The sequence below is a fragment of the Chondrus crispus genome, genomic scaffold (assembly GCF_000350225.1).
Source record: "Chondrus crispus Stackhouse genomic scaffold, scaffold_131, whole genome shotgun sequence".
In the NCBI taxonomy this organism is placed as follows: Eukaryota; Rhodophyta; class Florideophyceae; order Gigartinales; family Gigartinaceae; genus Chondrus; species Chondrus crispus.
Genome location: NW_005178996.1, coordinates 1 through 12893, shown reverse-complemented (window position 1 = coordinate 12893; position 12893 = coordinate 1). Strand labels below are relative to the sequence as shown.

Sequence of the window (12893 nt, the reverse complement as noted above, 5' to 3'; positions counted from 1 at the left end):
TCCGGTTTCCAAATCCGCCTGTGCCTTCCCAAAGTCGGTTTTCCGTCTTGGGATCTCCGGACGCGGGCAGACCTGGGGAATACAATGCCGTTAACGGGAGGGAGCTACAATTTTTTCCCACCCTTCTAGGAGGAAAAACGTAGCCCCCTTTTGGGCTTAATTAAAAGCCGGCGACCGGAGTCGCCTCCTTGCCGTCCAGGGCCCTTCCGCGCCGGGTTAATCCGGCATGGGGCAATGGTTGCGCGCGGTCGCCCGCGCGCCATGCGGTAGTGAGAAAGCGGTTATGGGCGGCCTGTAGCACGTCCCCCCCGGGGTCGTCCATCGAGGTGTGACCTCCTCGGCGGTCTGGTCGGGGGTGCCATTGCGGGTTTTCCCCGAGCTGCCGGTCGGTCTTGAAGGGGCCGGCGTGTACCGCGGTTCGCGGGGCGAGGGACCGCACGGTGTCGTGTTCGTGGCGGGTCGTCGCGGGGGCGGGTTCCTGTCCCCCTCCGCGCCACCCGGGGTGCATCCCCACCAGCGACTTAGCGGGGAAATCGGCCTTTTCCTTAGTAATTTCTGCCTGCTTTTTTCTTGCGGTGGGTGGCTTCTCGGCGGATTGACGAGCTCCGATTGGGCGGTCCCCAAAATCGGTCGTATTTGAAACCGCCGCCCGTGCTCTGAGGGCCACACACCCAGTTCCTGGCTCTGCTACCGGTTCGGTCGCGGTTTACCCCGCTCTTGAGCCGCCGACGAGGGCTCGCCCTGACAGTATTTCCGCGTCGGTACCCCCCCCGTTCGGTCTTGTCTCCCGTGTGCTAACCCGGGCTCGAGGGTTTCCTTGGCCATCGTCCCGTCGGGTCGCCCCGCCGACGGGTCCATTCCATCCGCGCCGGGTCTGTCCGGTGCGGTTTTAGCGGTGGCGCGCGGTTGCCAGCGCGCGCCAGAAGCGGTCGATGAAGGGTTGCGGGAGGCCTTCGGCGGGTTCCCAGGTATCGTCCGCTGGGGTAAAACCATACCAGCGGACCTTGTACTGGCCGCCGCTGCGGGTCTCCCGGTGGGCGACCAAGTGGTCCACCACGTACTCGGCTGGCGGTTCGGGTGTTCCCGCCGGCGGGTCCGTCGTCGGTGCGGCCACAGTAGGGTCGTGGGGTCCCCGCGGCATCTTGGTTACCCGATCGATGCTCACGCAGTTCGAGACCCCGTCTTGGTCGACGACCACTGTGGCCTCCGTAGCAGATCGGACCCGAAACGGGCCTTCCGTTTTCGGTAAGAGCTTGACGGAGGGTCCCCTTCCGTCGCTTGGCAGGTCTCCCCGCTCGGCGCTCGTCAACGGCCGCGGTGGACGGTCCACGTAGACAAAGTCTCCCACCGCGATGACCGGACGGAAGCGCACCTTCTTATCGAAGTCGGCTTTGTACCTCCTCTGCGCCGCGGTTAGTTTCACCCGCGTGCGCTCGAGGGCATCCCGGAGCTTCCGCAACGTCGCGCGCTTGTACTGTACCGGGGTCCGCGGGTCTTCCGTGTGGGATCCGGCGTCCTGCGGTACAGTACCGGGCAGTGCCAATCCGGCCGGTGGTCGCGTCAGCACCAGGTCGAACGGGGTTGTCTCCGTTGACCGGTGGACCTGCGTGTTATACGCGAAGGTCAGGGGCTGGATGTACTCGTCCCAGTCCCTCTGATGCTCCTCGACATAGTGTCGGAGGCGCTGCACCAGGGTGCGGTTGAACCGTTCGGTTTGCCCATTTGTCTGGGGGTGATAGGCGGTAGTCAGGTAGTGCCTCACCCCCAGCAAGGCGCACACCGCGTCGAAGAACTTGGCGGCAAATTGTGGTCCGTTATCGGTTAGCACGTAACGGGGTGCGCCGTATACGTAGACCCAATTGTCCAGGAAGGCGTTTGCCACAACCGATGCGGTGGTTGTCCGTAACGGGATGCTGCGCGTCAGCTTCGTAAACCGGTCGGTCATGACGAGCACGTGGCGATTCCCGTGCGCCGTCTTCGGTAAAGGACCCAGCAGGTCCATGGCGACAAAATCCAGCGGCCCTGCCGCTGGGAATAGCTTGAGGTCCTTCTGATGCCGCACCAGGGTTCCCCGGGTGGCGGCGCACGAGGCGCAATTCCGTACGGTACTGAAGGCGTCGTTGGCCATATGAGGCCAATAATATTCCCGCCGGAGGGTATAATACATCCTCGTACCGCCCGGGTGTCCTGCCAGGCGGGGATGATGGGCGAGGTACAATATTTTCGCCCTGAGCCGTTTCGGTACAACCCGCTGCAGGGTCCCATCGAGGGGGGACTTGCGGACGACGAACCCGTATCGGTCAACGTCGTAGCGCGAGTCCGGATTCCCCACGGTCTCGGCGGCCGCCCTACAGAAGGGGTCCTCGGCCTGTTCTCGAAGGAACTCTTCTACCGTTACGGATGAGACGTCGCGTTCTTCGGGTATAACCGCGAACGCGTGCTCAGCTCTCCCCGGGTCGACGGGTGTCTCCCAGTGTACGGTACCTTGGCCGGGGTTATGCTCCTCCTCTCGCTATTGTACCGCGAAACACGGGACCTCGTCGTCGACCGGTTTGGAATTTGCGCCCTCAACTCGGAGGCGTGATACGCCATCTGCGAGTTGATGCTTGATACCCGGCCGGTACTGTACGTCGTAGTCGTACTCGGCTAGGCGGAGACGCCAGCGCGCTAGCCGGCCGGAGCTATCCGCCAGGTTGAGGACCCATCGGAGGGCCTCATGATCCGTACGGAGGTCGAACGTGTTCCCATACAGATATGGTCGAAGCGTGAGTATACTCCAGACGACAGCGAGGCATTCCTTCTCGGTAGTTGTATAGTTCTTTTCCGCGTCCGTGAGGGCGCGGCTCCAATACCCGATCGGTAGGCAGTCTCTGTTCGGCTGCTCCTGTAGCAGGGCGCAGCCGACCTGGTACGCGCAAGCGTCCGTATCCAGGGTATACTTCTTTCCGTGACGGGGTAACGCGAGAATCGGTGGTGACACGAGGCGTTTCTTGAGCTCCACGAACGCCTCGTATTCCTCATCGGTGAGTACCTCGAACTCGAACGGTTGATTTTTCCCCGTCTTCCGATTTAACGGTGCGGCTTTTTTTGTGAAGCCCTTCACGAACCGACGGTAGACATTGCACATCCCTAAAAAGGACCGCAATTCCGTCTGGTTCTGGGGTGGTCGAGCGCGCTCGATGGCGACCACGTTGCGGCGCTCGACCTCCAGCCTACCTGGTCGAATCACGTGTCCCAGGTAGGTGACTGAAGTGTCAAAGAAAGCGCACTTTGACAACTTCAGCGACACACCCGCATCCCGCAGCAGGCGTAGAACATCGCGGACGTGTGCGAAGTGTTCCGTTACGGTCTTGGAGTAGATGATAACATCATTCAGGTACACCAGTGCGGTTTCCCATTTTACCCGCGACAGTATAATGTCGACGGCCCGCTGGAATGTCGCAGGGGCATTCTTCAAACCGAACGGCATGCGGAGGAAACGGTACAACCCGCAGTGCGACGCGAACGTCGTCTTGTCGCGGTCCTCCTCGGCGATTTCTACTTGCCAATACCCGCTGTTGCAATCCAGCGTGGTAAAGATAGTAGCGTCGCCGAGGGAATCGATGCACTCGTCCATCCTCGGCAACGGATAGGAATCCCGAACGGTGACTGCGTTGAGCTTTCTGTAGTCGACACAGAACCGCATGGTACCATCCTTTTTAGGGACGAATACCACGGGGCTTGCCCATTCGGCCGTGGCGGGTTCGATTACCCCTGCCCGGAGCATGCGGTCGATCTCCGTCTTCTCTTTTTCCCGTGCGGTTGGTCCGGCGCGGTAAGGCGCCTGGTAAATCGGGCGAGCACCGGGCTTGAGCTCAATCCGGTGCTTCGTGGCCCCGATTTTTCCCAACCGGCCGGTCCACATCCCCTTGAATTTGGACAGTACCTCGAGGACCTCCGAGCGCACCTCCTCGTCCTCGGCACCGATATGGACGTCCTCCCGCCAGGAATTGGGGTCCTCCTCAGGGGCGGCGGTGTCTTCGGGTTTATCCAGTCCGTCCGCCCCGAGGGGCGCCCTTGGCAGCGTGGCTTGTTCAGCCACGTCCTTGTCCGTGCGGTTGTCGATGGATTCTCCCGCGCCGTTCCCTGCGGTTGAGAGGTTGGAATTAAATATCCCTCCCCCTTCCTTAGCTTCGGCCGCTTCCGCGGCCGACTCGCCAAGGGTCAGGATGTGAGTGGGCGACGGTAGGGCCAGGCCGATCACGGTATGCTTCGGAATGTGCACCGGGCGGTGCCCGAAGTTGCTGAGCATTACCGAGAACGGTTTTTCGGGGACCACGTCCATGACCCCCTGGGCCATGAGTGTCAGGTTCTTGTGCGCGGTTTTTGGGGAGTTCTGCAAAAAGCATAGACCCCCTACCGGCGTGGCGGCCCTCACGAGGGCCTGCGTCATCGGGGGGATTGTCACCCCTTTGACGAGGCGGATTTTCCGTGACGGTGTCGTGGTCGGCAATGCCGCCTGCTTCCGCCCGGGTTTTTCCGACGGCAGTAGGTGTCGCACCGCACTCCTCGAGGCCATCTTGCGGTCGTGCCTCGAGGGGGTTGTCCCGACCAACGCCACGGGTGGCGCGTCGTGGAACACGACCTTCCGTTGCGGTGGGAGGATCGCCTTGACGTGGCGATCGAGAAAGGTCGTACCGAGGATACAGTCCACGGCGAGGCTCGTCACCACCAAGAACGGGATGCGCGCGATAAATTCACCGATACGGACAAACAAGGAGATCTCTCCTAGAGCTTTCATTGCGCGGTTTGACGCGTCAATGAGCGCTGTGCTCCGAACCGGTTTTATCGACGGTCGCCATGACTCGGCGACACACCGCAAATGGATGAGGTTCGGGCCGGCTCCTGAGTCGAGCACTGGCGTGATGGCGACCATCAGCGCCTGCTTTTGGCCAACCGTGGCGGAAACCTTATAATTCTCCTTCTTGAAGAAGCAGATGGCCCGGATTTCCGTTCGGTTCCCCGGTTGCGCTTCCACTGGCGCAACCGGTTCGGGGGTGCCTGAGCTCCTGAGGCTTGGCACGGGGAGAGACGTCGTCGCCTCTAAGCGTCCTCCCCGGCTTCCCCCGTGAGCAGCAGGTCTTCGCGGGTTTCCTCCGCGGCTTGCACCACGTGGTCTTCAGTAGGGCCGTGGTGCGGCTCTTCTATCACGTTCACGCCCGCGGGGGCCGTCGGACGCTGGTTTCTCCAAGCGGACGGCCCCTGGCGGTTGAACGGGGATCCCGGGCGGAGGCCTTGCCGGATGCGTAGCTTCTGGTAGTTGGCCTCTCGTGCCTCCAGAAGCTTGGCCCGCAGGCCCGCATCGGCAACGACGGGACACTCCTCTTGTCGGTGCGTAGTGTCAAGGCAGAACCGACACGGCGGCGGTCCGGGGAATCCCCCACTGGAGAACCGGACGCGTGGGTTCTGCCCCTGCCTCCCGTACGGTCCTGCGTGCACATCGCCCGGGTTGGCGGGCGGACCCGCGGGGCCTGATGCCGAGGCTGCCGGCGACGGGTAATAACTCGTCGGCGGCGAGCTTAACGGGCTCGGCGTCGCGGTGTGGTCCGTCACGGCCAAGATTTCTTCTGCCACGGATCCTCGAGCTGTCGGGATGTCGGATGCCGACTCAACCGACAGCACGGGCCGTGTCCTGGCGGTACGTTCGAATCTTCTGGCCGCTCCGGACGGCTCCCGGGATGCCATGGCTGACATCCCCTGCCGGCGGGAAGCCCGATTGGTTTCCCCGATCGCTTGCCCGTATCGAGCCACGGATTGGTAATCCACATCCGGGTGCGTAGCAAGGTAGTTGCGGACCTGCGCGCACGTGGCAGGAAGTAACCCCTCGACGAATAGGGACTTCAACCGCCGGTCGGAGAATACCGTACCGCATCGGAGGGCCTTGTCCCAGAGGTGGTTACTGTAGACCTCCTCCGTCATGTTCGAACTTTGACGGAAGGAGGTCACGTCACCAACCACTTCGGAAATTACCTCATCGGTCGCATAGGTACGCAACAAAAAATTGACAACCTGCGGGTACGTCCTGAGCAGTTCGCGCCGCTCCACGTCAACCGCCATGGTGTTTCCATTGAGACGGGACTGGAGTAGGGCGTGAGCCTGACCGGTGAGGTAGAATTGGAAGCACCACACGGCGGCTCCCTCGGTGATCCCGTTGTGGTCGCACGCCATCTTGAGGCGTGCGAGGAATCCCAATACCGCAATCGGATCTTGACCACTGAACGTGTGGGACCTCATCTGCACGTCCAGTTTCTTCCGGTAACGGTTAATGTGCCGCGCTACTGTAGAGTCGTAGCGCGAGCTACGCCGTTCCAGGCTGTAGGTCTTGTAGTTGACGGCCTTGGTAAACAGGTCATTGAGCGGCCTGATTACCGTAGTCCGTCGCTCGTCACCCCTTGGTGCAGCCCGGCGGTGTCTGCTTGAGCGACGACGCTCCTCACCCGACTCGGTACTGTATTCTTCCGAGTCGGACGGTTCTTGCCGGTGACGGTCTCGGCTTCTATCGCGGCGTGCCCTGTGGCCCCGCCTGCGCGAACCTTCCGAACCGGATTGGTCGTCATCGGAGGGGTATCCTCCCCCTCCGGCATCGCGGTATCGCCCGTGGCGTGCCTCGCGGTTATCGCGGTATCGCCAGCGGCGTTCCTCGCGGTTTTCATCCGTCCTGTGACGGGGGTCTTCTGCGTCGGAATACCGGGTGTATTCCGCTTCGTTTCTGCACGTGCCGGGTGCACGTCTTGTGCTCAACCGGTACGGGTCCCGATTTTCTGTCTCGGGGAGCCCCAGGCGGTTTTCTGTCCCGCGGGGGTCACCTGTACCGGCGAGTATGGGGAGGACATTTTCTGTAGTCCTCCCTGTAGCACCGTGAACGGTTGGGAGATAGATGGCTCTACCCTCCGGGTGAGGGTCCATCCTATCAATCCCGGGTACGGCGCCGATCGGATCAGCGATATAATTGCTTGAGCCCGGAACGGTTTCATGGCGCGGCGCCGGCGGCGGTGCCGCGCCTCCCGCTTCGGTTGTAAATGTCGTGGCCAGACGAATGGCCACGGCGGAGCTAATAGCTCCCTTTAGAGCCATTGCGGTGGGAGATTCGTCCTCCTCCGCGGCGAGCGCGGCCACCACCTCGTCGCGTACGAGGGGGGCGATCTTCTCGTCCAGCAGGGCGCGGAGCGCGGCGTCCGCTTGCTCCACCACCAGCCCGGGTACCGTTCGGTCGAGGCAAACCTGGACGACCTAGGGTAATTCCTCAGCGAGGAATTTCTCCATCCAGGTTTGTAATCGCGGGAGTAACGCGTCGTACAGTACTTGTACGCGGTTTCCCCCACCAGCCGGTAGCCCGGCGGTGGTGTCCGAAACGGAAGGGGTCTTCTGGCCCCTGGTAGACGGCGGGCGTAGCAGGGCTTCCGGATTGTCGATCCGGGGGCGCTGTGCGCCTCTGCCACTGCGGGTACTTGCTCGCCCGGAGGCGGTATCTTCTCCGGCGGAATCCGCACGGTTCATCGTCGATGATCACTGGCGATCGACGCGGTGATTTTCGACCTCTTTCAATCCGATCGGTAATTGCTCGCGCTGGCGATCCAGTGCGGGCTCAACCTCTGTAGTTATGCCCTCCACAAGAGTACCAAAATGTGGTATAACTACCTTCGTCCCGACCACTCGGAACGAGGGGGGTTAGAGGTGAGGGAGCACGCGACGCTGGGTTACCCACGCGCAGATAAAAACCGTACGGATGGACTCGAAAAGAGGGAAGGCTCACGTGGCCGGTGACGCGCAGCCGGTCGGTGGTGTTATACCCGGACGGCCGGTCACGGATTAGAAGCCCGAGCTAAAGGAAAACCGGAACGGTGTTAGCACTTAGCCGTAAAGGGAAGGGAGGCGAGTCTGCCTCCTCTTTACTGGGACGGGGCAGGTGCCCCCGGTCTTAACCCCTAAGTGGGACGCCAGGACACCTGTCCCGCTACAGTAGCTGTTACTTACTGTATACCAGCTACTGTACACAATTAATAAATTCGTGCCATTAACTACTAATTACTACTTATAACCGTACGGATTACACACGTGTGCCCGTGGCCACGCCAGCGGTTGTAGCACGTGTGACCCGCGGGGTACTACTGTACTCCGCTACGGGCGCGTGCAAGCCCGGTCGCTACAGTAGTACCCGCTCTTCCGTCCGGTTCACATCTCCCCGGGATGGTCGTGGTACGCAATTGTACTACACTTACCACGAAATATCGAACTGCGTAAACCCTCTATTCTCCAGATATTGACGGATACTTATGATACTAAAACAGACATGCATCTTAGGTATCAACACATGCATTGTTTTGCTTAAAATGGGCAATTAGTATTGGCAAATTGCTTAGTCTAGCGGACATGGATGGCACATTATTGAACCGTAATGGAAAACTGTTCGACATGTTTGAAAACCGGGAAGTCTGTGAGATCGGAATGATTTTTTTCAAACTTTAACGCACTGAAACGATTTTCTTCCAAAGAAGAATATACCTCTAACGAAAAAAACGCGGAGGCTCCCATGAGCGCACAAAAATTTTACTTTGAATTTGCGCGGTAGGTAGATATTTACTGTAAATGATGCTTTTTTGTGTTGCGGCCTCGTCCTTGTTCAGGTACCCGATGGCTACCCAGTGTACACACTGTGTACACTGGGTAGCCATCGGGTACCCTTGGTACTACACTACAGTGCTGGCAAAAACTATAAGGCACCTGGTACTTTTGCATATTCCCAGACAAGTTTTTATGCTATCATAAAACCCTTTGCCGTATTGAAGGCCAATGAGGCGCTGATACTGCCCATGCAGTTATTGTTTAAAAAAATCTATGGTGGTGGACGCTATCGCGTCTTATTCCGCAAACGCGTGGCAAAAACTATAAATACAGTTGCATACACGTGCAACAAAAGACCCCTCAAAGAGCTCCTTTCGCGCCAAAAAGCTTTACACAGTGCAAACTATCTCTTCTTCATTGCTACGAGCCACTGCGGTTCCCCAAGCTAAAACAAAACACGCACAATCATGCCTCGAAACACAAGGCTCACAACTCTTGAAAAAGGACAAATCCTTGTCCATCACTCCAACTGTATCTCCCTATCTGCTATTGCCCGCGAGCTGGGACGATCCCGCACAGTTGTTACAAACTTTTTGCGGGATCAAAAGCGGTACAATCGCAAAAATGCGGGGGGAAAGCCGCCAAAATTAACGGAGGCTGATAAGCGAAGAATTTTACGGGAAGGCTCGAATGGAGATTTGGGGTCAGCAGGGATTGTGAAAGCATTGCAACTGAGTGTCAAAGCTCGCCGTGTGCGCCAGGTTCTTGCTGCAGCCGAGCATTTACGATACAAGCAAATTGCTCGGACACCAGCGATGCGTGAGCATAATGAAAAATCTCGGCTCAAGTGGGCGATGACACGAATGGTGTGGAGCAATGCAAAATGGTCCCAAATCGTCTGGTCCGATGAAAAGAAGTTCAGCTTGGATGGACTAGACGGTTGGCGTATAAATGGCATGACTTGAGAAAGGAGAAGGAGTGGTTTCCAAAGAGACAAAATGGGGGTTCGAGTGTTATGGTTTAGGCATGCTTTGCCGGTTCAAGGATATCAGAGCTTGTTTTTTGGAAGGAAAGCAGGATGGAGCGAAGTACGTGACAACTCTAGAGCACCATCTGCTACCTTTTGCGGAGGATCTACCAATTACTTGGACGTTTATGCAGGATGGCGCACCTTGCCATCGTTCACTGCTGGCGAAAGAATGGCTCTCGGACAACGGTATATCGCTTCTAGAGTGGCCTGCGTACTCGCCAGACCTGAAACCAATCGAGAATCTGTGGGGTATACTCGTGAGATCCGTTTATGCGCAACAGAGGCAATTTGAAGATATTGAGTCTCTTACTGAGTGTATCATGGAAGCTTGGGCAAATATTGCACCCAATACGCTCCGAAAACTTACTGAATCTATGCAGAAGCGGTGCGTTGATGTTGTGTACGCCAAGGGGAAGAAGATATGCTATTAAAAACTGTTCCTTGTCTAGTTCCGAGCGCATTAGACCTCTGTGTATGCAACTGTATTTATAGTTTTTGCCACGCGTTTGGGAAATAAGACGCGATAGCGTCCACCACCATACATTTTTTTAAACAATAACTGCATGGGCAGTATCAGCGCCTCATTGGCCTTCAATAAGGCAAAGGATTTTATGATAGCATAAAAACTTTTCTAGGAATATGCAAAGTACCAGGTGCCTTATAGTTTTTGCCAGCACTGTATAGGCAATGTGTACTACAGTACACACTGCCTATAGTGTAGCACCAGCACTTAATGCGTGCGCATGCGTGTCATTATTCCTCAAAAGGTCTAATGGAAATGGAGGCCAAGGAAAAAGTTGATTAGTTGCTATCTCCAAATGTGAATTGTGTGAACAGAAGACCGATGCCTCCTCGTTTACTCGTCGTCGCTCGCTAGTTATAAGTCTATCCTGAAGGACAGACTGTCCTGTGCGGTCTGAGACTGCAAAATGACTATTGGCGAATGTGATTGTGCGGTCTGACAGTCCCCGGGTTCGCCAATAGGGGTTTTGTGTCGACGAAGCTGAGCTTGTTGAGGAGATTTTTCGTGCGTTGTGGGCCGAGTGGCTTTGTGAAGTAGTCGGCGATGTTGTCCTCGGAGGGGATGTGTTGGATTTTGATGTTTCCTCGTTGAATGTGGTTGTGTATGAGGTGATGTTTCACATCGATGAACTTTCGACGTTTGGTGGGCGCCGAGTTCTGTGCCACGAGGATTGTTGCTTTGTTGTCTACTAGAAGGGGGGTGGGTTCGTGCTCCGGTTTTTGGGCGTCGGAGAGGAGGCGGCGGAGCCAGTGAGCTTGTTGCGTGGCCGCCGTGGCCCCGAGGTATTCCGCCTCACAGGTGGAGTCGGCTACTACGGATTGCCGAGCTGAGGTCCAGCTGATCGGTGCGTCGTGGAACATGTGTACTGCTCCGGTTCGGGATCGGCGTGCGTGGTCGTTGGCGAAATCCGAGTCGCTGTATGTGCGGAGGCTTGGAGAGGCGTTGGGAGCCTTGGCTTTGAACAGTATTCCGTGGTGTGCTGTACCGCTGAGGTACCGAAGGAGCCAGTGGAGGTGGTTCTTGTGTGTGCGAGCCGGTTTGTGCATGACTGAGGCTAGCATGCTGACCGCGGGGTGGATATCGGGCCTGGTGCTGTCGGCTAAGTATCTGAGGTCTCCAATTGTTTGGCGGAAGAGAAAGGATTGGTGCTGTTCTAAAAGGGAGTCGTCTTGCGTGTACGTGAAGGTTGCTTTAGGGGGTAGCGGTGTTCGCTTTGGATTGGACGACACCATGCCTGTTTTTGTAAGGATGGTTTTTGCGACGTTGGGTTGCGAGATGTGTATGGAGCCATCTGTGAGGCGTTGGATGTGCCATTTGAGATACCTGGCAGGGAAGCCGAGACGTTTGATGGTGTATTTGGCTGCGAGAGTGGCGTGGAGCTCGTCGTGTAGCTCTTGAGAAGATGCAGCTGAAAGGAAATCGTCCATATTGATTGCTACTAGAATGAGGCCGCGTTTGGACTTTTTGTAGAAGAGGCAGGGGTCTGCCTGAGTGGGCCGGTAACCATGCGCGAGTAGGTGCTTGGACAGTCCGTCGTGGTAAATACGTGCTGCCTGAGGTGTGCCATAGATATTGCGCATGAGTAGACCTGCTTTGCATGGATGTTTCAGGGTGCCGTTGAACCGGGGGTGCTGCTTGATGTATACCGGTTTCGTTTGAGGGAATTTCTCGTGGAGATAGGCGGAGCTGATGTCTAGGTGTTCTAGCGGCCATTTGTGCGTAGCTGCGATGGAGAGGAGTAGACGTACTGTAGTCTTGTCCGCCATGTAGGTGGTGACTTGTTCGGGGTCGTAATGTGTCCCCGGGGTCATGCGGTCGCCGCGTGCTGCGCAGCGTGCCTTGCGGTCGGTTACTGTACCGGTGTGATCCCGAATGTACCTGAATGTCATTGTGAGTGGTATGAGCTTCTCATGTATGGGGATCTGTCGGTCTGGTATCCATTTGATGGTTCCTGTTGCGTCTGGCTTATCGAGCTCTGTGTCGTGTGCATGTTCCCATTCGGCAGCGTCAGGGTAGGTTCTGGCTTCTTGTCTGGTACGGGGGTCGGGTGTGGTGAGTTGTAGTCCGGTTCCGCGTGTTGCTGTTGGTGAAGTGCGGAGGACGGCTGTTGTGGTCACTGTAGGGTCATGTGTTTTTGTGTACGGACGGAAGTCTTGCGTGCGTGTGATGTGGTACTTGCTTGTGTGTGTATCTTGCACTGTGATCGAGTGGGGGCTGTTGGAGTACATGTATCGTACTGCTCGGCTGCGTGTGTCTAGTTTGCGTTTTGTGCCGTATATAGGTATTGTGCCTAATTGTCCGAAGATGAGGAGCTGCTTCGGCTGTGCTTTCTGTTTGTGCCATAGTGTGTATGGGGCTTGTCCGGTGGCCCGATGAGGTATGATGTTGTATTTATAAGCCGCATCGCGTACTGCGTCCTCCCAATAGGCGTCCGGTAGGTTGGCGTGGTGGAGATTGGCTCTGGCGGCGTTCATGAGAGTTTGATTAATTCTCTCGGCAATAGAATTTTCCTGAGGCTGATGAGGGGTATTATTCTCGTACTTGATACCGAGGGAGGCGTAGGTGTGCAGCGCGTGGTTGGATTTAAATTCGCGTGCGTTGTCAGTGCGGTAGGTTCGAGGAAGGCGGTTGCGTTGCTTCAGCAGCGCGAAGAATTGCGGCATGATGATTCCTACTTCGCTTCGGGATTTGAGAAAATACAGCATGACGTATCTGGAAGCCGCATCTATGTACGTTAGG

At 57.3% G+C, this 12893-nt stretch overlaps 2 protein-coding genes across 2 annotated transcripts; both read left to right on the top strand.

Annotated features, from left to right (window-relative positions):
• The first annotated feature begins 9068 nt into the window (after positions 1 to 9068).
• On the top strand, positions 9069 to 9566 carry CHC_T00002240001 (hypothetical protein). The gene has a single exon (XM_005713190.1). It carries the CDS (start codon positions 9069 to 9071, stop codon positions 9564 to 9566), a length of 498 nt encoding a protein of 165 aa, XP_005713247.1.
• A 61-nt stretch (positions 9567 to 9627) lies between these two features.
• CHC_T00002239001 (hypothetical protein) lies at positions 9628 to 10062 on the top strand. Its single transcript, XM_005713189.1, has one exon. It carries the CDS (start codon positions 9628 to 9630, stop codon positions 10060 to 10062), a length of 435 nt encoding a protein of 144 aa, XP_005713246.1.
• The last annotated feature ends 2831 nt before the right edge of the window (positions 10063 to 12893 follow it).

Excerpts from the sequence above, each read along its gene's own strand:
- CHC_T00002240001 (XM_005713190.1), top strand. The coding sequence starts at position 9,069 with ATGCCTCGAAACACAAGGCTCACAACTCTTGAAAAAGGACAAATCCTT.
- CHC_T00002239001 (XM_005713189.1), top strand. The coding sequence starts at position 9,628 with ATGCTTTGCCGGTTCAAGGATATCAGAGCTTGTTTTTTGGAAGGAAAG.